The sequence below is a fragment of the Colossoma macropomum genome, unplaced genomic scaffold (genome assembly GCF_904425465.1).
Source record: "Colossoma macropomum unplaced genomic scaffold, Colossoma_macropomum, whole genome shotgun sequence".
Taxonomy (NCBI): domain Eukaryota; kingdom Metazoa; phylum Chordata; class Actinopteri; order Characiformes; family Serrasalmidae; genus Colossoma; species Colossoma macropomum.
The window spans coordinates 15,559,395-15,585,287 of NW_023494786.1; the positions used below are offsets into that span (position 1 = coordinate 15,559,395).

General features: G+C 40.3%; 1 protein-coding gene across 1 annotated transcript in view; it reads right to left on the reverse strand.

The window, feature by feature from the left end:
• dph1 (diphthamide biosynthesis 1) overlaps positions 1–25,893 on the reverse strand; it is a 115,807-nt gene that overhangs the window by 29,371 nt on the left and 60,543 nt on the right. The window contains exons 4-8 of the mRNA XM_036562055.1: positions 25,200–25,321; positions 13,425–13,579; positions 11,354–11,475; positions 1,258–1,326; positions 579–735 (exon numbers count right to left, since the gene is read on the reverse strand). Coding sequence (XP_036417948.1) covers positions 579–735; positions 1,258–1,326; positions 11,354–11,475; positions 13,425–13,579; positions 25,200–25,321 — 625 coding nt within the window. The remainder of the gene's footprint in view (positions 1–578; positions 736–1,257; positions 1,327–11,353; positions 11,476–13,424; positions 13,580–25,199; positions 25,322–25,893) is intronic.

A 25,893-nucleotide genomic window follows, 5' to 3' on the forward strand; every position in this document is an offset into this window, starting at 1 on the left:
GGAAGAGAAAGAATGAGATAGAAATACTGAAAAAAGGATGAGATTATATATATATATTTATTTAGAGAGAGAGAGAGAGAGAGAGAGAGGAAAGGGGAGAGAGAGATGTACAGAGACAGAGAGACTGATGGAGAGAGATTCATATTGGTTTAAAATCTCATTTGACAGCAAAATGTGCTCTGTTGGAAATCTCTCTGCCTCCCTCGCTCCCCTCCTCCTCCATGCATACCAATTAAGAGGAGATGAGACAAGGAAGGGGAAAAAACAGCCAAAACAAAGTCAAACACAATACATGAGAGAAAAACAAAAATGAGCAGATCAAAAGAGGCAGAGAACAAAGGGAGAGATGGGGGGGGTAGGGAACGACCCCCCCTCGCCATTCCCAACAACTGATTAAGACCCCCGGCACATTCCACTACAGCTAAACGGCAAGGAGCAGATTGTGTGTGTGTGTTTGTGTGCTTTCGTATGTATCTGCACTGTATGTGGGCTTGAGTGTGTGTAGGCGGGACGTGTGAAATATTAGCAAGCATTACACACAGACAAAACAAACACGCAATAAACGTGCACTCTCTCACCTCCAGGATTTTGGGGTTTCCCTGCCGTCCTAGCGTGCCTAGAATGAGGCCCCATCTCTGGGCTGACTGCGCCCTCTTTATAGCCTGCAGCCTGCTGGCCCGCATGGCCTCATGGTCATAATACTCCCGAGAGAACACCTTACTGTATGGATCATACCTACAGGCACAAAAACAGCAAAAATACTGAACTCTTTCTCTTTTTTATTGTAATCATGTATTACTATATTACACTGTTTCCAAACATAAATCAAAAAAGCCTAAAAAGCTTGATGTATTAATTGATAAACAACCTTTAATTTGAGATTTCATGTTGCATTCAATAGTTTCCTAAAGGTTTGATAAGTTGAAACAGAAAAAAACATCCCAGTAGTGCCACATTCAAAAAATGACAGTCAAAACAATGAGTGTAATCATTTTTCTTCAATGTTTTACAAACTGCACTGGACTAAATAACATTAACTAATTAAACAGGACTATTCCTTTGCAGCACAACATGCAGCTGTCCAGTGTCCTTTAAGTACTGACGACATCCACAATATGCTCAGAAAAGCAAACTGTGATGTAATTTATCACAGTAACGATAAATATCATATTCCCCACCCTTGCTGTGAAGTCAGAGATTTATACCCCTCTCTGGCTCTTCTGATTGTGAAATGCAGGGTGATGTGACAGCAGTCACCTGTAAGCAGGAATGTCTGGGTTGGCGATCATGATTGATTCCAAGTGAAACCTTCCATCACCCAGATATCTGCAGAGGGAAACAAAGACGATATCAGACAAAGAGAGAGAGAGAGATGGTGGGTGTAGAAAAGTGAGGTGGCAGTACTGTAGAAGGGAGAGTTAGTGTTGTGGTGTTCAGAGGCCTCACACTGTACACCATAGACACAGTCCACACTGCCAGACCCACTGCTCCAACCTCACCCTCTCTACCTGAACCTCAACTACATCAATGCAGCTTCAACAGCCGAGCACACACACACACAGGTGTCTGCTCACACACACACCAACACACACCTGTTTCATACCTTGTGAGAATGTGGGGTCATATGAATTATATGTATAACTATAATATACTTCTTATACATCTAGCAAATCTTTACCTGCACATATAGATTGGCATCCTGTACATCTTATATAAACATACACACATATACACAAAATCATTGTTATAAAGTTGACAAAGGTGTTACTTCAATCTGACATATAAGCTGACAAAAGCAGCCTTTATGACAGACAGCGATACTGAAATAAGTTTACGCAAGTTTATGTCACATATGTCAAGCTTATGTAGGTGTCATGTAGCCTTAAGTACACTACCCTTCAGTAAGGTGTTACTGAATTCTCTTAGCCTGAATCTAAAACTAACTCTAACCTGGACCTCAGTAACAAAAAGAAACTGCCAAATTCTGGTTTTCCTATACAATTCCTGGACAATTACTTCGAAAACACACACACACACACACACACACACACACACACACACACACACACACAATCCAGGAAAAAACCGACAGGAGACAACCTGCCATTGGTAACCGTGGGCTACATTACATTGTCTGACCTGTATGAGGCCTGGGGGAGCGCAGAAATAGAGCTGTTAATTAGCCAGCCTTTATGAAACCAAATGGAACATACAGTGGGTGGAATCCCTTTGGGCTTGAAGGAGCAAAGGCTAACCCCTGTACCCCTGTCTGTCTCTCTCTCCACCACACACACACAAACCCCGCACGGGCCCAGCAACGGCCCACTGCTCCGCTACATTAATGTAATTGCTCCTACACTTACTCATGTCAGAGTCAATAGAGCTGGGCAGCAAGCTAACCCCAGCCGTCCTGTCACTAGATCACACCAGACAGCTTGCAATAGTTTAAACAGACCCCCAGCTCCTGCCTTAATGCTCAGCCTCGTATAGGGATCCATTGTGCGACTTGGTGCTGATATGACGACTCGGATGCCTTTCTCTGAGGTGGCGCGGTCGAGGATCCGGGATTAAGAATGGTCTCATTTAACATTTTTAAAGCTCCTTTTAAAGCATGGCCCATTCAGCGAGCTTGCAGCTCATTACCGTAATGAGACGGATCTCTCCATTCCATAATGCATTCCCAGCAGTGCGGCAAAAGGGTCCGCCAAAAACACGCATGCCATTCTTCACTCCCCCAGCTCAGAGAGTGCTTTATATTCCCCTCAACTCTACAGAGACACAGCAGACGAACCAAGAGCTTTTCTATTATTTAACAACACTCTATTCTACCTTCTCAAGGCCATTCTTCACATCCTCCATACATGCAGGCCTATATATTATAAGTCACTCCACCTCTTAAGCTTTAATTAGCAGTTAATCTTATTTCTATGCTTTGGATGTTACAGTATAATAGCAGTAATAAGAGAGCAATGCTTCTCTAAGAGCAGGCTGCTGGACTGAGCCAGTGAAGAGGGCGGAACAGGGTTACTGATGTTGCCATTATGTGGATGTCATGTAAGGGCTTAGGTGGCTGGACTTGCATGTCAGCCTTGTGCAGGTAATGTGTGTGTGTGTGTGTGTGTGTGTGTCTTGTGGACTGGTGAAGAGAAGATGGATGAAAAGGTGATAGCTAATTTTCAGGCACAGTGATCAATTCCCACCGCCCTGTCTCTCCTGACATCTATACACACACCTGCATCTGTGAGCACATCCACACACACAAAGACAAATTCTGTATTTGGGTTAATGCAATAGTTTGGTCAAAAAATCTGATTTATAGAATTCTCTGAAACTGACATGACACATCACAACGCTTATTAAAATGGACAAACGTACAGAAAAGGCTTCAGGCTGTTGTTTTTAGTTATGTAACATACTTTTGTATTTTTTAATACATAGAAGTACGATAAAAACATGATAATAAATGAGCTGCCCAACATGTAAAAAGAGTTATAATGATCTGTGGACACTTGCATAACTTAGCATGAGGTATATATGCAAAGCTATACATTAAAAATCGCAACTGTGCAGAACTTAAAAGGGCCCATATCCTACATTTACTTGCACTTTATTTCTTTCCTTGAGGCAAAAAATAAATGATGTTTATGTAGTTTTGTGTACCAAAATCTTATTTTGTTTCTTTTTTACATGACCTTTTCCAACTTTTCTTTATGCTTTAGAATTAAAACAAGTTGTTTCAGTTACCGTGCCTTTAAGACTGATGGATGTGAATGACACTCTTCTCATTGGCTGCCCTGCATTATGCCACAAAAGCAGAACCAGCTAAACACTCTTTATAACTTTAGCGTGAAAAGGTGGGGCTAACATGACGTAGGCCGAATATTTTGTTTTTTTATATGTCATCACAAAAATAATTATTTAAAACTGATTTTACAGCTTAAGTTTCTATCTATGAACTGTATGGACAGTGGTGTGAACAGCACATTTTAAAACGTTTAACAGTGTTTGCGTAGTACCTCACACTCTTTTATCCTAACAAACAATGTTTCCTAAGAGAAAATTTGTTTGGGGCCATTTAAGTGTCTTTCATGCAGCAGACAGGGCTTTAATTCCCTGTCAGGGCAACCACACCACATTTTACTAATAGGAGGTCTTGAGCAAGACACCTAACACTATATTTGCACTATAAGAGCGTCTGGAAAATGCATAAACACAAAAGTAAATGTTAAACTTTTTCCTGAGGGGATTTCACGTAGCTCATTTAAAGTAAACTTAATTACATCAGTCACGGGACAATTAAGCAGATTAGCCAGTTATGCCAATGCTATTCAGTGTTAGTAGCCACATAATCAAGTCTAATTAAGATCACTCAACACCTTAACATGGTTTTAAGCATTTGTTAGCTACATTTGCTTCACACTTCCAGTAAAAGGCTAAGCAAGTAAACTCCAGACCAATTATGTCTTGGCTAATTGGCTACACTTTGGAGGAAAAGTTTGCTTTTTCCATTGGACTATTCCTTTCAAAGGCAAGACAAAATCGCGTAACAGAAACACACATGGGGTCGCAAACCTATAAATGAGGACTGAAATGGCAGCCTAGCACTGTTTATCTTGTTTGAGCAATCTATTCTTCATGCATCCACTCAGGACTATCACACCATAGCCTGCACACCCTCCACCATCCATACCACCTGCAGACAGGCTTAAACACTCCAATTAACACACAGGCACATATACTTTCACAGCCAGACGTATACAATCCACTAGGGCTGCAACAATGAAATTATTAAATCGCTAACAATGATGATAAAAATAGTTTCGTAATTGATCATACGGCTTGACAGAGCTTACTTAGGGCTTATCTAACAACACATCGCTTCATTAAAAGAAAATACAGACTGCTCCACAGGGTAATGCATGACACAAAGGTAAAAAAAAATATGGAAACAAAAATGTATCACCATCTACAAAGATGGCTTTCAGTTGTAAACAGAAAATACAGACTAAAACCGCAGACAGAAGTCAGAAATAGTGACACTGTCCGCTTTTCAGCTAATTCTGTTCAAGATTAGTCTAAACAAAAAATTAAAAAAAACTATGTTAGCCGAATGGACCTGCATTTTGAATTTGTCTGAACTGCATGGACAGGTAAATTGTAACTTATATTTTGAAAGCACTGGCATGTGCATGTTCAGTGCCGTTTTGCTGTGTCTAACATGGCAGATAACTGGGCTGTTTTTGTGCAGTCGGTAATTTCAGGGTTACTTCAGATGTTACTGACCACACAGAAGCGAATTCATTTAGCTTTCATTATTTTAGGGAAAATAATTTGTTCCTTTATTCTTTCTGCACCTTTCACATGGACTAAAATTGTGTTTTAAAGAGCCAAGCAGAAGATCTGTTGCTATGCGCTTGATGAGTCTTTGTTCTTTTGCAAATATGATATAAAAGATAAGGAGTGCATGTTTTATGTTTAAAATAGCACAGTTCAAAAGAAGAAATAATGCTTGTTTTCTTTTAAAGAAACTGTGCATAATGTTAAACTTTTAATACCAATTGTTGATAAATAGCTGCATCATCTTTCTCAATTAATCAAAATAATTATTAGTTGCAGCGCCCACAATCCACATAAACTCCCAAACAAGGAATCTGCACAGGGCTTGAGCCCCTGCCCTTCTGCCCTCAGACTAGAGTGGGGTGGCTAATAGCCTGATAGAGGTGGCTGATAGAGGTGAGCCAGCAACAGGAAAGTCACGGGTCCAATTCTCAGGACTGACTGGGTATACCTGGTTGTGCTCTTACGCAGGGCAGTTAACCCTCAATTGCCCCAAGCGCCACACTAAAACTGGGCATAGTTAGGCCTCAAAATGACAAATTTCACTTGTAGGATCAATAAAGTACATAAGGTGACAGAGATAGTGGGTCAGCTTAGTTTCCACTAGCTTCATCACCCCTCTCCAGTGCAGTACTGACCGCGTGTGGAGACTCAGACCTGTCACAGATGCACACATTACCACAACACTCCAAATTCTGCAGAGAAAATACAGATAATTGGTCTTTAAGAAGGTTTCGCATTCCATAATGTAGTTATTACAACAACCAAACATAGTGTTGGCACTAAGGGGTACTAATAACTTGCTAACCCAAGTTTTTGCTTATTGTGAAAAAATATAGATTTATGCAGGACACTGTGGAGCTCTTAAAGAGATCACTTGCTTAGATAGAGTTATAAATCAGTTTTAAATAGCAGTGAAATGAAAAAAAATGGATATCACTGCCACTCTGTAAACGGAAAACTGCCGGTTCAATATCTTTAAAAATATTACATTTACATTACATTATTAACCACATTTTAAGTATGTATGTTCATCTTTAATCAAAAGATTCCAGCTTTCAATTTGTAACAGTCATATATATATATATATATATATATATATATATATATACATACATAAATATATATACACACACTGTATATACACATACACATACACATCCCTTTTATGACTGATGTCCCACAGATGTTGAGAGACAGATGAGCTGTAACATTGTGTCCTGTGAGGTGACAGATGAGTCTGACTGCTTTTTTGCTTACCTAGATAGCAGCAATGACACAGAAGTAAGTTTAAGACAAATCTTTGTTCAGCACAAAGATTTTTGTTTTTTATAGTCAGTTGAGCTGGTTTATTGAATGGACAGTCAAGTTCATATTCCATTGCTAACTTAGTGGCCTAAGTTCCAAGTTCCATCATGAATTAACTAACTTCAATAGGTGAACATAAATCTCACTTAGGATTGAGAACTTGAGCTATTTCAATGTTTTATTTTAAGTTTATATAGATTTACAGCCACTCATTATGTACAGTATTATGTATAGTGTAGGTCTTCAAATCTGAAACTTGAATGCAGTTTCCAGTCCTGTATTCTGTATTCGCTGGTAGTTATCTGTTAATATACCTGATTGGCCACCAAGTGTCATACCTAACAGTGATTACAAATCCGGGATCAGAAACTAGATTAAATATCCAGATTTGAAGACTTGTGACATTTAGGAATCAGCAAAATTAGCTATCCTGCTGTCTCCATTTATCTCTGTCCCTCAGCACTGCAGCAGCTAAATGAGTGACTGAGGTGTGCAGCTTTGCCTGAATGTTCAACAGCCAAGCAAAGTAATGTGTATTTGACTATTTATCTTTGTTTTAATGCTGTTTGCCACTTTTATATCTTCCACTAGCTTATCTTGCTACAGCCTTTCATAGAAAAAGGGGGAACTAGAAATGATGAGGAGGAGTGTGGCAGTGTTCAGCTTTTAGCTAAGATTACTTGAGTATAACAATTTGTTTAAGTGTAAGTTCTTGCCATTTTTTCCTGGTTTTATGATAACACATTTTGCTTAAAACATTGATTACACACATATCTTACTCCAAATTGACAGAATTCATAGATTGAGAAGAGGTGGTACAGTGAACGCCTTGTTCAATGTGTGGAAACTGGGTCGCCAAAGCAGATATTAAGGATTGGCAAAAAGGAGTGATGGCATTTGGGTGTGCGAAAGGCCAGATGTGAAGGAAGTAGCTGATTTCGCAGGTGTATTGAAGCGTACAGTCATATGCGTTTACCAGTAGTGTCAAAAATCCCAGTCTACAGAAAATTCTCTGCATAATTGTGGCCAAAAGACAAAAATGACGGACAGGGACCGTCCATGTTTCCACCATGTTTCACGGCTTGTGAATAAAAATCACTTTGCTTCCAGGCAACAATTGCTTCTAAAAGTTAACGCAGATCCTTCACAACCAATTTCTGAAAGAACAGTCCACAGGAAACCTGTGCCTGGCTATAGTGGGCGAAGAGACAGAAAAATTGGACTGTTCACGACTGGAAATATTTTCAGATGTATCTCATTTCTGCCTGTGTGTGAATGATGCTAGGTGTCATGTTCATCATACACCTCAGGAAGCCTTCAATGAGGACTGTGTGCAAGGTGTGGTCCAAGCTGGAGGAGCGCTGTGATGTTCTGGGGGTGTTTTAAATATATGGAAATGGGTTCTTTGGTTGAGGTGACACTGAGCTGCTGGACAACCAGCTTTTGCCTTTTGCTCATCATCATATCGAGAAACATAACATTCCTATCCCTGTATTCCAAGATGACTCGCGTTCACAGGACAGCAAATGTGACTGACTGGCTTGATGAACATTCAGGATCATTCACACATCCAAACTGGCCTGCAAAATCCCCAGATTTGAATCCCCTTGAAAATCCATGGGACTACCTGGAACAGCGAGTAAGATGCCAGGGAAGACATCCATGAAATCTGGCCAAACTGTGTAATTCTTTGATGCCAGAATTGCAGCTGTCATTCGTGCTTGTGGAGGTATTGCATGCTATATGGGCACATGCAAGACAAATGCACACACTGATATCCACATGAATAGTCGTATGGGAGCCCTTTTCAAATGACATGTTTTGGGAATTTTTCAAATGAAAATAAGATCAACAAAACATAATTTGACCGGGGATGTTGCACATGACCATGTGATAATCTAAGAGAGAGAGTTTCTGAAAGTGGGTTTATTTTCAAATGTAGGTGTCTGTACACATGAGACTGTGGTGTGAAGTTCATCCACTCATGAATCCACTCTCTCACTCACTCTCTCACCCTACTCCCCTGATTCTCTCACTGAGAGAGAGGTGTGCGGCAGACATCACGCCCTGTGTGTGTGTGTGTATGAAAGAGAAAGAACGAGTGTGTGTAAGACAAGTAATACCTATGGATCAATACTTCATGTGTGGCTCTTTGCAAGACAAACACATCAACGCATGCACACACACTCACACTCCAGTCCCTCAAGTATATCTCCATTCTCATTTTCAGCATCTCCCATTTCTTCACAAAAGCTTCAGAGACAGCAACTGACTCTTGCACCATTAAAACTGCTGCACAGCCTCAGCACTTGTTCTGCTTCCACATACAATAACAACAAAAGTTTGGACACATCTACTTAGGTAGCTAGGATCGCAGTAGCAGTAGAGAAAGCAGAGAATTCCAGATGACCCTGTCCCCCGTAACTTCAGCTCATTCTGGAGGGATCCTGAGCTGCTTCCAGGCCAACTGGGAGATATAATCCCTCTAGCGGGTCCTAGGATGACCTTGGGGTCTGATCCTAGATGGCCATGCCTGGTAAACCTCCAATGGGAGGCAACAAGGAGGCATCCTGATCAGATGCCCGAACAACTTCAACTGGCTCCTCTAAAAGTGGAGGAGTAGCGGCTCTACTTTGAGCTCCTTGTGGATGACGGAGATCCTCACCCTATCTAGTAGAGTGTAGCCCACCACCCTGAGAAGAAAGCTCATTTCAGCCGGTTGTGTCCGCAATCTCATTCCTTTGGTCTTTACCCAAAGCTCATGACCATAGGTGAGGGTGGGGATGTAGACTGACCGGTAAACCGAGAGCTTTGCCTTATGACTCAGCTCTCTCTTCACCAGTACCGTCCGGTACAGTGACCACATTACTGCTACTAACTGTCCCAGCCTGCCGCCAATCTCACGATCCCTCTTCCCGTCACTCGTGAACACGACCCCAAGATACTTAAACTCCTCCACCTGGGGTAGGTTCTCTCCCCTTACCTGGAGGGGGCATGCCACTTCCTTCCAGGATGAGGACCATGGACTCAGACTTGGAAGTGCTGATCCACATACCAACCGTTTCACACTCAGCTGCAAACTGCTCCAGTGTGTGCTGGAGGCATCCATGCGATGGCACCAAAAGGACACCATCATCTGCAAAAAAAATTCTGCGACGCCACCTTCCGGCCTCCACACATGATGCCTTTATGACTTGGCTACACCTTGACATCCTGTCCATGACTATCACAAACAGGAGTGGAGACAAGGCACAGTCTTGCCAGAATCCAGCACCCACACTGTATGAGCTTGACATAATGCGTAATGCGTATACGGACACAGCTCTCACTCCGGGCTTCACTATTCATGCATATGCTTTGGATTTAACCATTTTTTGTCAAATCAGTTAATGTCCTTAATGCTGTACTCACTATGTTTGTGCTCCTGAGCAGTGTAAAGGTCTTTGGGTTATTGGAAAGTGCCACTCAAGAACAGTGCATTATTATTATGTTATCAAAATGTCTTTAAAGGGCCCATATCCTACATTTTTATTGTGCTTTATTTTATGTATAAGTATGTGAATGATCTCAGATCTGATTGGCCGCTCTGTATAGTGCCTCATTCAAAAAGCAGTCTGGGCTGAAACACGCCTTATAACTTCAGTGTCACATGCATCATTTCTTTTCTAATACTTGGTTACTAGTTCCCTTGCCTTAATAACAGCTCCAATCCAGTCAGGTAAGGATTACACCTGCTTCTTGAATTCCTGTTCATTCTAGCCCTCTCCAAAAACTGAGTGTGCATTTTAGCCAGAGTTTGTGTGTGTCTACTTTACATTTCACCTGCTGTTTCAAATTGAGAACTGGGATTGAGGAGTGGTGATTCTGCCTTTCCATCAAATTGTCCTAGTGTTCCATTATGTCTGTTGAACCAGTCAATTACAGCCTACAGTCATCATGCTGGAATGTGGGAATGTCAATGCAAGCACAAGTTAATGGAAGAGGTGGATAAAATGGACAGAATCTCAAGAGACTAGGGTAATTCTTACCTGACTAGATTGGTGCGGTCATTAAGGGACATGGACTTTTAACCAAGCTTTAGAATAGAAATCATTTGTTTGTTTGAAACAGTAGTGGTCACATTTATTTGGATGGTCCACCAGATACTTATGATCTACAGATACTTATATTATTAACAAACTTCCTGGTGATACTCGGGTGATTATCAACAACATTAAGGTTAAGGTTAGGTTTGAGAGCAGGTGCAGGTTTTGAGGTTAAGGTTAGGGTTAGATTCAAGGTTACTGATAGATTTAATAGAAACTTTTACATGTACCCTCAAGTTCAGTTGCATTTAACAGATATTTAGTTGAATTTTAGTTAAAGATAGACTGAGCATCTACAAAACATCTCTAGTGGACTATCCAAATAATGTGTAGCCAGAGTATTTTGTCTGGGAAGCTTTGTGACATTACAATGACAGTGAATTCAAAATGGTCAGTTGCTGCACAGCAGTGACTAAGTTTGGATCTGGGAAAGGTGCGTCTTCAAATGTTAATAATGTTTACATACTACATGCTCCATAGAAAAATTCAGTTTTCAATCATATTGGTCCTTTGATATCATGAAAAACATGATTCAACAAACACATTCAACTTAAATATGTGTGTCCAAACACAGTATATACAGGAGAAGAAATAAACAGTGGAAATACAGCTCAGGTCCTCACATGATGGCGTTAACATGTTTGTCCAGGCGAGGCGAGGTGCAGCCTAGGATCTCCCCTGGAGACAGCGGCCGACACTGAGGCACCAACACCTCATAATCCGGCTTCAGTTCCGCACTCACCGCCTATCAGAGACACACACATACACATCACTTTTAGAGGAGAATCAAGTCTGATCTTTTTGTTCAGTCTGATCCTTTGGCCTTGACGGTTCAAATTCATGTTCAATAAGTAACACATATCAACCCGCATCTCTATGTATGAACACATTTTCAAAACCAATAATGTCACAGGCAGGATCCACATGTGTCATGACATCATGTTTAAAAGCCAATGTGTCACTGCAGTAGCGATAAAATGAATGAACTAGAAGCACAAGCCTCCGTAACAAATACTGTTTACTCTGGAGGTCAGTTGACAGCTCATCAGCTTTTCACAATCAGGGTGCGAAGGCTATAAAAAACCCTAGATGCACAGCTTTTGATGTTTTTGCAGCTTTTACTGGCACTTCAGTGACTAAAGATGTGTGGAATGATGAATTGTTATGTGCAAAAAAAAGGATTCTAATCTAAACATTCTCAAAACAACTGAGCCAAAGAACAGATCCGTGCTGATGTCCACATTATCCTGTAATGTGAATGCAGACAGATGAAGGCAGAGAAAAGTAAAAGGAGGAGAGTGACCCTGTACATTCTTCTACCCCTACAGGCTTCCATTTCAAACAAAGATGAAAGGGAGGAGCTTAATAATTAAGACAACAAAAGCAGCAGCAGCACGTTGGAGGCAGAAGTATAATTCTGAGGCTTTTCTCTCAGCAGTGTGCGGAGAATAACATACACAGTCAGGAGCGTGCAGGCCGACCCCCCGCGCCCACCCTGAGCGCCCTACACAAGCCTACACTGAGAAAAAAGCCTACACACAGCTGAGTACGGAACATGACACACACATGAACACGGCAACATCCCAAAATAACACTGGTCACGATGCAAGCCTGCCCTGCCAGCGGGAGTTTAGAGATCCAGAGAGGGAGAGAGGGAGAGAGAGAGAAACTGTTGTTTAAAAGTAAATGTACCTTTAAAAAAAAATGCTTTAAGACCAAAATTTTACATCTCCAAAATGGTGTCTTTTCAGGAGAAGGAAATACTTAAATTTCAATACAAGTTAATGGAATAAAACATCTTGTTGCTTTAACTTACATTACAAGTACACACAGGTTTTTCCTTCTCCTGTAAAGTTACCATTTCAGAGATGCAAGGTTTTGTCCCGACAGCAACGATACATATAAAACTTTGTATGTATGTAAAACTGAAGGAGTGTGTGTGGTTACCTGTGTGTGTGTGTGTATGCGTGTACTGACGGATTACAAATATGATGATAGGATTAACATATTTACATGCAATGACATTGTAACTGATTTGTATTACTATGGTACTAATAATTCATTGTATTTTTATTTATATATATGACCTCAGTTCTGATTGGCTGGTCTTTATTGTGACTCATGCAAAAAGCAGTCTGGCCTGAAACACTGCTTATTATTTTAGTGTAAATGGGCGAGGCTAAACTTCTGTAGACTGAATAAGACGGTATATGTAAATGTGTTGGTTTTTGTGACATCAAAAAAAAAAATAAAAAAATAAAAATGGACTATTTGCGCAGCTTTATGTCCATATATTGACTACTGGGGTGGTACCTATGTTTTGCACCTTTAACAAGGTTTTTTGATTAAAAAGAAAAAAACCAGTAAATTCAGTTTTCCATGTCAAGGGCCCTTTAATATAGTGCGTGTGTATGTGTGTGGAAGAGAGTGTATATGGGTATTAAGGAAGTTAGGCTTATATAAAGCTCAACTTTAAGTCCAGCGGTGAACTCTGGTTCTACTAACTTTATTCCACCTTTTTCAAGTTAGAAATAACCACAACTGCAAGGCAGAAAGCACACCCACGTCACATCCCCTACACAACCATGTGAAACACGCACATGTACAGAACGGAGGGTGTGAAGCAGCTGAGCAGAGTGTATCGGTGGCTATAACAGAGAAAGTTAAGTTAGAATGTCTGAGGCCAAAAATCACCTGCAGAGCGGCCACAAACTGGATGGTGCTGACGAGGGCGAGGGAGTGTCCTAGGGGGAAGTTGAAGCGGAGTGTGTCCAGGAAGTGAGCTGTGTCCATCTGGATGTCCACAAACACATACAGCATCTTTATTCCAGCCGTGGCATCTATTGGGACTGAGAGAGAGAGAGAGAGAAATCTTAATTAAACCTGTGTTGAGAAAACACAACAGACCAAATCAGGTTTGTAAGCGTAAAGGTTGGCTACACTTCCAGGTGGATAACTTGCATCCAGTCACTGGTAGATTAGGAAGAGGTAAACACAAAGGCAAACACAAAAACTCACGAGCAGTGAAAAACGTGACAAGTTAAGAAACCAGTACCTGTAGGGTGGTCTGTAGTAGGCCTGGGCAATAGGGCGAGGTATATAGTTGAAAATGGACAAGTAACTTGTAACGATGTAAAAAAGTGATAATCGCCATTTTGGTAAAAGAACAGAGAGAATTAGAGAGGACTAATTTACCACTGAACACTGTGAAATGTGTGTCGGGAAGCTGGAATTTACGTTTAAGAAGTGTGCAGGCTCGCGCACCAGTAGTCAGTTTCTTAGAGAGAGGTTTGCTAAGAAACTGCCTGTGTTATCTTCTCTCTCTCGCACTGTAATGCTGGCTTTACCTCACAGATTCCCCTCAATTTACTTTATGTGAATTGAAATGAATGCCGACGTGCTTTGGAACTTCAGCTCGCCTTAAAGTAACTCACTGCAGTAAAAAAACGAGCTAACAAAGTTGGCGTAGAGCAGCTAAGTTCGCTCTAACCTGAAGAGAAAGCTCCTCTGATCATTGTCTATGGCCGGTGTGCAGTATTTTCTGTACAGACTAAGTGTCCCGGTGGTTAGCTGATTTACGACAACGCCGCTGTAATGATGGAAAATGTCTTATTTTTAATGTGGAAAGCATGTGGCCTTTGGAAATCACTTGCAGTCTTAGGTTTCTTCAGCAGGGAGCACTTTTAAAAAAGCATGTCGCCACGAACCTGCAGTAGAAGGAGCTCATGAATGCACATGTTTTGCAGCAACAGATGAAGTAGTTCTCATAAGATGGTGGGTTACTCCGTGATATATATTTTAATATGTGAGTTTAATAAGAGTTCTTCTTTAAAACATTATCGTTAATATTAAAAAGCACATAACTATAATGGAATAGAAAATAGGTCAAAGCTGCCACGGACCATGTGTATTTTTTATTTCTTTGGGGGGGGGGTGGATTATCGATGATCATGATTTAACTATTTAACTAGAGAATATAGTGATAAGTATTTTTAGATGCCCAGGCCTGGTCTGCAGGCATCATTCCTAGGAGAAAGGTGGGTGGGGGGTGGAAATTCTGGTGCACTCTGAGACTAAAACAGCAGTAATGGCTGTGGAATTATTTAGTTCATGACAGTTTACAGAAACCAATGTGTTGACATCAGTATTAGATGAAAACTAAATACAAGCTGTCTAAATGGATGATTGTCTTGGTTGCTAACAGTAACAATTTACACGTTAACCCTTTCTCATCCATTCAAAATCTCTTACAGAAAGAAATCTGAATATGCAAAATTGAAACTAACATCACTGCTAACAAAACATGGATCTGTTTTCACATTTTAGTGACATTATCTTAGTTCTAATTGCACCTCCCACAAAAAATAACAACTCTACAGGGAACACGTTTGTACGTATGTAAGAAAACAGACTGAATCAAAACATTGGTAATAATGTTTTGTTATGTTAAATAGGCTGTAGGGTAAAATGGACTCAATTACATAAGGATTAGGTTTTCTTATCCTTAACACTCAGTATAGTTTGACTAAGTTTAGTTCTGGTTCTGAATAGCTTACTAGTCAGCTCACTCTCCTTCATTAATGGAAAGTGTGCTAGCTAGCTAGCATTCCAGAGCAGTGTAAAACGTCTTAAACCTGCATCCAGAGTTTAAACCGATTGTAGTCTCAAATCAGATAATTAAGTATGGAGTCTTGAAAGCTGTGCTTATCTCCAGAAAGTCTGGTGAGCAGAGTTGGCAACTTTGAGCTACTGGTGACAAGCTACTATGTACAATGACAAACCCTACAACAGTAATAGACCCCCAAGTTTGAGTGTCAAAAAAGCCATTTTTCTCTGTAGGGAAAAAGAATGCTGTTTTCAAAAATCGTCCCTGTGGCAAATAGAAATGTTCCAAAGCTAATACGTTTTAAATTATCTGCATTTTCCCCCGAATGCAAATGTGTCGTCAAAATTATGAGGTAGACAAACTAAATTAACTCAAGTCACTAAGTCACGAGAAAGTAGAGCTAAAATCAACACTATTATATAACACCACCAAGTTCAAGTTCAAGAGGCTTTACTGTCATTTCAGCTCTATACACAGTGAAACGAAACAACATTCCTCCAGGACTATGGTGCAACACAGGAACACAAGTGCAAAACAATACAATATACACAGTGCAGACAATACAACGCAATAAATACGGAAGAGTTACAATAAATACAAAACAAAACACAGGCAGTACATGGTACTGAGAGTATGTGGAGTTATGCAAAGGAGGATGTAACATACAATGACATATCAGCAGATTAGCAGATAGCCCAGCATATATGAGCACAGCAGTCACTGAGGTACCAACCAGAACAGCAATGGAATACAGTATTTGGTTGATACAGTATTCTAGCAGCCAATATTGTTAAAGTAAAATGTGCAGAAATGCAAGAAATCAGATATTGTTAAGGGAATAAAATGTGCAAAATGCAAGTAGACAGATATATAAGTATATCAAGTTATTCAGTAAAATGCAATAATTATATTTAAATACAGCATTAGAGACATAACCAGCTACTAAAGGTGTAGCCTACTACTGCTAAAGTCATGCAACTACCAAATATGACCACTTGCTGGTTTACACCAGGTATGTTGGTGGGGTTGTTAGTCTGATTCTATAAATTCAATATACAGTGTTAGCTTATTTGTATCATGCATGTAGAAATGTTCTTGTTTTGACTCCTTAATGATCTCATGATTGAAATCATACAGTGATATGCAGGGGACAAATACACATACGACCAAATGTATTGGCTTTGTTTAACTATGTGATGGGCTGATTTTTGAGAATATCAATATTTTTCCTGTTTCAAAAGAAACTCAAGACTCAGGGTTCACTGAGATGCTAACAGCAAACTACAGAACGACAACCACACCTCACAGTTCTGTGGAAAAAGTTTGGAAACTTCATGGGTACATGTGAGACCACATTTGACAAAATGGTTGAGATTGCCAATTATTAAAAAGACACAAATTATTATTAATACTATTCATTTCACACACCATTTAGTACATCTCAGAGCAAGAACATGAAACACAGAGAGAGAGAGAGAGAGAGAGAGAGAGAGAGAGAGAGAGAGAAGCATACACTCTTGCATTATCATTAAGGGCTGATGATCATAATTATAGCTGCTCTTGTAGCATTCACTCAGGGGTCTCATACAATGGCCATTTCTACCACTATTAGACAAACAGGAGCGATTTTTCAAATATGCTGGCACATTTAATAAAAGCAGTGTGGGGAGAGAGAGAGGGAGAATGATAATAAACCACTGTGATAAAACAGAAACGAAGAAGTAGAAGAAAAAATAACACACAAAGGAGATGGATAAGGAGAGCGCAGAGATATCCATCTTGCTGAAAGGGGCGGGCAGTGAGAGGCAGGATGCGGAGCGCCAAGGCAGAGGCCTGGGATGGGGCAGAGGGGGAGAAACAATGAGGCAGTACATTTAAGAGGGAAAAAAAAAGAAGGACAGGAAAGTGGGGACAAAATAGCTGGGGAGGCTGATGAATGGGGTGAGAAGTGAGAAAAGGGAGGAGGGGAAGAGTGGGGAAGCGGTAGGGAGAGGTTTACGGGCTACTGCCATGAGGTCTAAGAATCGCAGTGATAAAATCCAGACATCTGCTGAAATGGCCTTTTTAATGTGTAGCTTTTTAAATAAACCATAAAAATGCAGTAAGCTCAACATACAGAAACAGATGAACACTTCACAGGCCTCTGAACTCATGTGTCCTTTTGTAGTCAGTGGCATGTCCATATAAGGCACTCTGGAATTTGTTTTTCTCTAAGGGCAAAATGAATAGCGCCCTGAATTACAAAGTTCTTTAAGAGTCATAATATGACAACTGTGACATACATGCTACAAGCATCTTAACACTACTGCACACTAAAATGAGGTTGCACGAGTCTAAGTTTGTGAGTATAATGGCAGACATTTCTGCTCCTTGCTCAAAGAGTTATATAATCACTCCACTCCAACTCTGCTGCATGATGCATTTTTAGGTTATTTATTTTATGTCTAACTATGGATAAGACACTTTGCACTTTACTTCATCAATTATATAACAAACATAATTAAAAACCAGTCAAATATTCTGTGCCATACAGGCTTTTTAGGTATAGGCTTGAAACAATGGTCCAATCACAAGCGAGAAAACCGCAAGTATAAACAAATACATATGCATTTAACACAATATTGTTTATCATTCATTCAGCAAAACAGACGACACAAGAATAACTGTGTGTAATATCTGTTGAATTTTGTTGCAATCGGTAAGAATTTCCATTTCAAATGTCTGAGAAACAGTTTGCAGTGCAAACGCTGTATATGAATGGCCATCATGTGCAAGCTGCCGCTGACTTCATCACTCATGTCATGCAAAGGCAGTCAATGTGGGGAAAAAAAAGGTTTGGCTTGTGGAATGGAGTGCTGGGAGTGTTTTCATAGAGAGAGAGAATACAGATACTCCAACTATCTAAAAAGTCGCTCTGCACTTAGGCAAAATCATTTCGCTCCGCTCCCACTGTGCACCACTCACATACTCAAGCGTCAACTCTATTCTGTAACAACATCAGCTACTCAGCTAACTGAAGGCTACTACTGCCAGAGAAACTTGACCAGCACATTTGGCAAAACTTACTGATTTGTGTGGACTATTTTGGGTTTCCAGTCTTTTGACGTGCATGTACTGAATGACCTTGTAGTTCATAGGATCAAGCGACATTTTGAGGAAAAATGCATGCAGGACAAAACGAACCCAATTTCAAACAGTTTTGTTCACCACAGGGCCAGATAAAGCTGATTACTGAGAATGCCATACACTGTTCCCATGGAGAAAAACAGCTTGGGGCTTAAGTGTCTTATTTGGACATGGTGCCAACTACAAAACAATGACAAAACTTCTAGTTCTATTAGGCTACGTTCACATTACTAGGCTGATGTGGCACAAACTTGACTTTTTGCTTTATTGTGACACAGATCTGATTTTTTCAGAGCTGTGTGGATACATAAATCTGATCATTTCACATCAGATCTGAGCTACTTTTACAGGTGGTCCTAGATCAGATATGTACCCGATTCCATGCGGCCTTACAGAAAATGCTCAGACAGGAATTCATGTGAGATTTTTTTTTTCCTCACTGCACACATGCCAGAGTTCACATGACAGCAGCATCTAACCTAAACGCAGTGCCAGTAAACGGTGCAAAAGTAATGCATCTGACTCTCTTCACCTTCATCTTACTTTAATAATGAACAACTGAGAGCTGTTCAGAGCAAATGATCTTCATGACAAAGCAGTGCTCTGCTATTTTGGCTCACTCATGTTCCGTTTTTGATTAGGATGTGGGCATGCGGGTCGTTTCAGGACGCAGGTTCGTTCACATTAATGACAGATCTGATTCACTTAATGAATAACTAACAAGTTAGAAAGATCTGATCTCAGCAATGAGTCTTGTAATATGAACACAGCCTTCCTTACCCTACGTAGCAAATCTTAAAGGAATAATTTATGCCGGCCTTACACCAAACAACTTTTCAAACAATTTCACAGTCGCAGACAAATTTCCAATGTCGGAATGAAATCATTAGAGTCTTGCTAGAGTTGCGTCACACTCACGTCATCTCGATCGTTTAATGTGAGGTGGTCAGGGTGGCTGTCTTAAGTCAGTATTTTTCTCATCTTGACACTGAGACAAAATCAACCGTGTTTAATATTATCGTAAGGTTTAAGTTTTGGCTCATGCAAATAGTGATGTGCCAGAGCGAGCGTGCGCATGTGCACAGAGAGAGAGAGAGAGAGAGAGAGAGAAGAGAGAGAGAGAGAGAGAGAGAGAGAGAGAGAGAGAGAGAGAGAAGAGCAAAGGAGAAAATGCATGCATGAGTGCCTGAAATCTCTGTGAAAAAGGCAAATCTGCTCCATTTTACAACAATAATCTTAAAAATGTAAACTGACTGTTTAAATGAAGAAACATCTCTTTTTTTTTTGCTTTCTCTTACAGTCGTTTCTTATTTTGCTCGTTTAGTTTTTATGGTTTAGTTCAAAACACCTAATCAACAATGCTGAATCACTGCATGTTTTGTTGATGTGAAAATCTTGATGTCAAATAAAAAAAGGAACTGTGTATTTTACAGGTTCATTTAAAAATACTGGCTGATGATCCACCAGAATACACAGCTCTACAGTGAACTGAGCTGAGCTCCCGATCTTTACATGCCCAGCCAACGTATCTTCCCATTTGTACCACTACAGAGTGGAGAAGAAAAAGGGTTTCTCTTCTTGTAAATTTCTACCAGGTGTATGATGGGAAATAATCTCAAAAATCTAGTTGCAGTCTTGCAAATAGTGACCCTGCAAGTTCCCCAGTCTTTGCAAAACCATAGTCTGTGATTAAAAACTCTGTGACACTGTCTTTAGATGTGAGAGGGTGTCAGACTTTTAACAGTTATTTCAAAGTGTTTTCAAAGTCTTATAGTGTATGGTTAGCATTAGTCGATCAGCCAAGACATGTTTGTTGTCAGTTTGTTTCTTTAGTTTGGGAAATATGATGCTACTGTAGCTAAGAAATAACACAATTTCATAGAAAACAATATGTCACTAAGCATCAGAAACCACATAAGCAAGTTCATTTGGGATTGCTTATCAACTTAACAGCCTATTTGAGATGACGTGCCTTGAGGCAGTTTGAGGTGAGTGTGTGATCATTTAGGAATGTGGTTTGGTTTGCGTGATGTTAATAAGTGGGGAATAAGTGGGGAGCAGCAGCACGGCTCGTCTTCAATCTCCCTAAGTTCAGCCACGTCACCCCACTGCTGCGCTCCCTTCCTTGGCTTCCTGTAGCCGCACGCATCAGATATAAAACCCTGATGCTTGCCTACAAAGCCAAAAACAGACCAGCCCCTCCCTACTCGATGGCAATGGTCAAAACTCGAACTGTACCACGAGTCCTTAGAGCTTCGAGTACAGCTCGGCTTGACCCGCCATCCTTCAAGATGCGCGGAAGACAAGCATCAAGACTTTTCTCTGTCCCGGCACCCAGGTGGTCGAACGAACTCCCGCTGGCTGACTCCCAGCAGACTCTCTCGCTTCAAACGCAGACTGAAGACACAACTCTTTACACATCTCTTTATCTTTGTTTAGTTAAGTATTCATTGTAATGTATTGTACTGCACTTATTGAAATGTATTGCACTGCACTGTCTTTAACTCTGTTCCTTTTTCTCTGGGTATCAACATGGGCTTTTTGTTTCTAGCAGTATCTGAGCTCAGGACTGGCTTTTCCCTAATGGTAATTAGCAAAGATACTTTCTCTAGATAGACAAAGCATTTTTTGTAAGTCGCTCTGGATAAGAGCGTCTGCTAAATGCTGTAAATGTAAATGTAAATGAGAATAAGCTACAATCCAAAACTAAAGAAGCAAACTCTGAACAGTTTGGATGTGGTTTCTGACACTGTACATATGACACAAGCAGCACCCATCTTGAGGACTGAATTTTTTTCATAGTAATTGTTATAGCTTTCATAACTTCCCATTAGTTATTAGCTACATTAGCCTATTATCTCTAGAGCAAAAATAAGAATCAGACTTTAGACAACAAATGTCTTGGCTGATCAGCTCCACTGGGGGTAAGAGAAAAACTATGTAAATGTGATTGTTTGTTAAACCATAGCTTTAGTGTCTGTTTAAACACACACAGAGAGCACATGGGGCTCAGACCGTCGCACTTCGAGTCACTGTCCTCCTCAGATGGTAAATGCGATTGTATAGAAAACACACCCCTCACTGCAACCTGTTTACGGTCGCCAGGAGCCAAAATCAAAAAGGAAAAGAGGAAAAAGCAGAAGAAAAATGCAAGGCTTAAGTGGAATTGATCCATGCTCTTATCCAATTAGCACAGCAGTCCAAGAGCACTTTATCAGTGCAATTACAGCCTCTGTCAACAAGAACCAAGGAGACTCTCTCTCTCTCTCTCTCTCTCTCTCTCCCCTCCTTCTCTCTCTCTCTCTCCTTGTCTCTTTCACGGCCTCGCACGCACACAATTACAACTCCTGCAGACAAGAGTGAGGAACCTCATGAAGTCAGTGAAAATGAAAGATGACAGGGAGAGATGGGAAGAGAAGAGCGTGTGTGCGTGCGAGAGAGGTGGGGGATGTCAGTCAGGGGGAGCTGCTTTAATGCGCTACTGCTGTCTGACAGGGTTATTTTTGATGCTTATCGTGCTTCGTTTTCAATGCATCTTATTGCACTCAGCGCCGTCAGTCAGATAAAGCAGTCTGTTGTATGTTTTATACACACACACTCCTCCTGCCACACACAGACACACACACACCCCTTTGTGAGAGGCACCCTGTAGCCCAGGGTAAGAGCAGGTTACCCTGGTAACACACCTTACTGTTTTATGCTAATTCCCATCACTGCCGGGGATCTCCATGTCCATTAAAGCAATACTACAGTGAAAAATCAGATTTACACAATGTTCCCTTCACCCCTAATGTACTCCATCAGCCAAGGCATGTTCGATATCCGAGGCAAAGGGAGCACTGTGTAATTTAGATTTTTTGCTGAACCACCCCTTTCAAGGGGCTGTATCCTACATTTTCTTGCTTTCAATTGTTCAACAAGGTTCATTGATCATGCTTGTGTTGATTTATGTACCAAAACAGACCTACAGTAATGTGTAAAAGTCAGAGACCGTATTTTTGTTGAGTCAATTTCCAGTGAAAAGAGCCATTAAGAACAAATGACTTATTTTTCAGTGTCAGAAAAAAGTATAACATCAAATCTATCAGTAATAAATTTGTCCACTCTTTACTTTTGAGCACTCTACTTCCACTTTAATTCTTCCATCCTTACAATGGTAAAACCGACAGATTACAGCTGTGTCTTCCCAACAAAAGCTGTTCCTAAAGCTGTACCTGACATTGTGGTCACCTTTAAAGAGTCACTAAAATTCACACAAGCAACTACCCAAACACAGATTTATTTCTCATGTGCATCTTAAATGACTAAAGGAGATATTTCTGAGAAACCTGGTAGAGTAACACAACTGTCACCATCAGATAAACAAAGCTTTCAACTCACATCTCTACTCTTGCTTCAAATCTGAAAAAAAAAACACAGGTGTTTCTGTCCATCCTTCCACTGTGAGAAGACACCTTAATGCTGTAACTCTGAAAGGATGAGTAGCAGTCAAGAAGCTGTTACTGAGAAAAGGAAATATAGACAGAAGACAAACAGAAGAAAATCTGAGATGTGCAGTAAGGTTTTATGGGCTGATGAGTCTAAATTTGCAATTGGAATTACTTTAATCGTAAGAAGCAGAAAATACAACCAACTTCTAAGACTGAACTTTGGAGGTAGGGAAAAACATCCCAGCAGATTTCTCTGAAAAACTAATAGCAACTCTCCTGAAAAGAATAGAAGTTGTAAAGCAGGCAAATGGCAGACAACCTCAATACTGAAAAAGCTGATATATTTAACTTCTGTGCAATTTTCTGTTAAATCCTTAAAATCTCAGGCTTATTACATACTAAGGCTTATTATTCAGTAAGTACAGGGGCCTCACTGCGAACTGGTTGAGCCATTCTAGGGTTACAGAAGTGTGTAATAAAACTTTGGGCCCACTGGCAGGCCCATGGCCTGTCAAGAAGTTAAATATATGGTTTCTGCCTTTTTCTGATGTTGAAAAATGAATAATTTGTACTTAATGGCAGTTTTGACAGGAAATTAAATAACTGAAAAGCAGCTCTCTGAAATTTGCACAGTGCTATAATTCATTTTTAGAAAAACACTTTCCAACCTCTCTTTATCACTTAGAATAATATGTATATATATATATATACATATTATTAAATGATATTATTAAATAAATGACCTGGTCTGGGCTTCTCTATATTGTCTCTCATTCAAAAATCAGACAGGGCTGAAACACTTCAAGACAAAAGGGTGGGCTAACCTTCTGTCGGCATAACTGGTGGATATCAGAATCAGTATCAGAATCACAGATTAAACTGTGCAGGTTTTTGTGACATCACAAACACTATAAATAAAAAAACAAGCTGGTTTTGCATGTTATGTTGTTTACATACTAAACAGGAGTTATGAACTCCTTCAACTGAAAGAAAATCATTGGAAAACTGGCTCTTCATTATATGGGCCCTTTAAGTACTGACTATTTTAACGCCATGTTTTATATAAATTTATGATCTTATTGTATTAAAGCTGATTTCAACAGCATATGACAAAGTCAATGAGCTAATCAGCTTAATCTCAGGTGATCAGGGCATTGCTTGTGTACAGAGTGCTGGCCCTCGGTCCAGAGCTTCACAGGTTTCACATTAATATTCTGCTGGTCAGCGGTGGTATTTAGGAGAGGGGGGATTTGTTGTTCAGGGATATATTGGCCGTATTGATTTAGCATTTCCTCCCTACTGTACGTGGGTCAGCAGACAGGCGGCGGGCGGCGAGGGTGTGGGCTCCTCCAGGCGGGCGCTTTCCAAAGGACAAGCTTAATACATGTCCTCCATTGATCTGCTGTGTAAATGTGCAGCAGGGCCCTTCAGACAGGTCCGCTATGGCTTATACATCCGCATGCTGAATGGCTTCCACGCCGCGCTATTGAAGTTGGCGCTGCTTAGCACTTGAGGGGCTAAATCTATAGCCTTCCCACTTCTCCCCAGCTGTACGCATCGGCTCCAGTCTGAGAGAGACTTCTCAAGACCCCCTGAGTATGTGTCAAAACAACCCCTACCCACCCCCCAATCCTCTCTCCCCTTTTCATGCATGCAAGGTGCCAGCACACTGCTTAAAAAAAGCTATAGCTAAAACAGGTTCGAAGGAAAAACAGAATCGTGTGAAAAAAGATGAGATGCTACAAGAATGTAATCCGCATGCCATACAGCAGCAAAACGCAATACAAAAAAAAACATAACAGAACCATAAAAACATTCACACATCACAGCCTTTCAGGATGTAAGTAACACAGCACATCTTGAATTATATATGAAAACAACACTACAGCACGGTAAAGCATTTCTTTTTTCCCCCGATTTTCATTTTTTTTTCAATCTTCTTTAATACCACTGTATACCAGACATGTAATTCAATAGTCAACACCTTCATCTATAAACCACAGCATACTGCACTGTGTTGTTTTTTCATTTTTTTAAATGGAGAGACTTTCACATCCACTAATACTACACCGCTGACAGCTTCTTTTGTAAATGGCGGCATGTTTCACAATAACTCTGAACTGTTTTCCTGTCATTTTTATGTAACCCACACTTCATTCGACTACGGTAAACAGTAATTTAATTCATTTCTATTCATTTGCCAGGTGTGAAACATCACATAATAAACTTACAACTGCAGAGGTATTAAAGACAGCACAAATACATGCATGCGTGTCTGTGTATCTGTGTATACACTAAGAGACTCACTCAGACAGCTGTGTCCATAGTGCACCATGAAGTCAGCTCCCAGGGCACGGGCAGTGAAGTCATCCACGCAGCAGGCCCCATACGTCACATCCCCCATCACCAGTGTGTCTGCTCCTGTAAACCTGATGCACATAATCAACTTAGTTAACCACTCTGTGTGTCATGCCTCATACAGGACTGCACATTTATTTAATTTCCAGTCGCAACAGTCATTAAGTTATTCATTTTTCAACACAAGAAAAAGAGGAAATATATTTAACAAAAAACACACAGAACTAAATATTAAGTTTTACGTATTTAGCATGTCCCTTCTTTGCCTTTATCACAGCTTCTATTATTTTCAGGAGATCTGCTTTCAGGTTGTCTAAGAAATCTGCAGAGAGATTTTTCCACACCTCTAAAGTTCAGTCTTAGAAGTTGGTTGCATTTTCACTTGTTAACAATCCAAGTAATCCCAGACACATTCAGTGATGTCCAGCAGCCTGTACACTTTCTTCCTTTTCTTATTAACAGCCTCTAGACAGCTTCACACCTGTGTAAAGCTTGCACTTGATGGCTGTTTTGACTGGAATTTTAATAAATGAAGGATGTAGTGTATTTATCAAGCATCTCAGAGTAAAAATACTGATGTAAGATCAGGTGTCATGTAACTCTACTCAAATGTTACATACAAGATACAAGGTGATCCCAAATC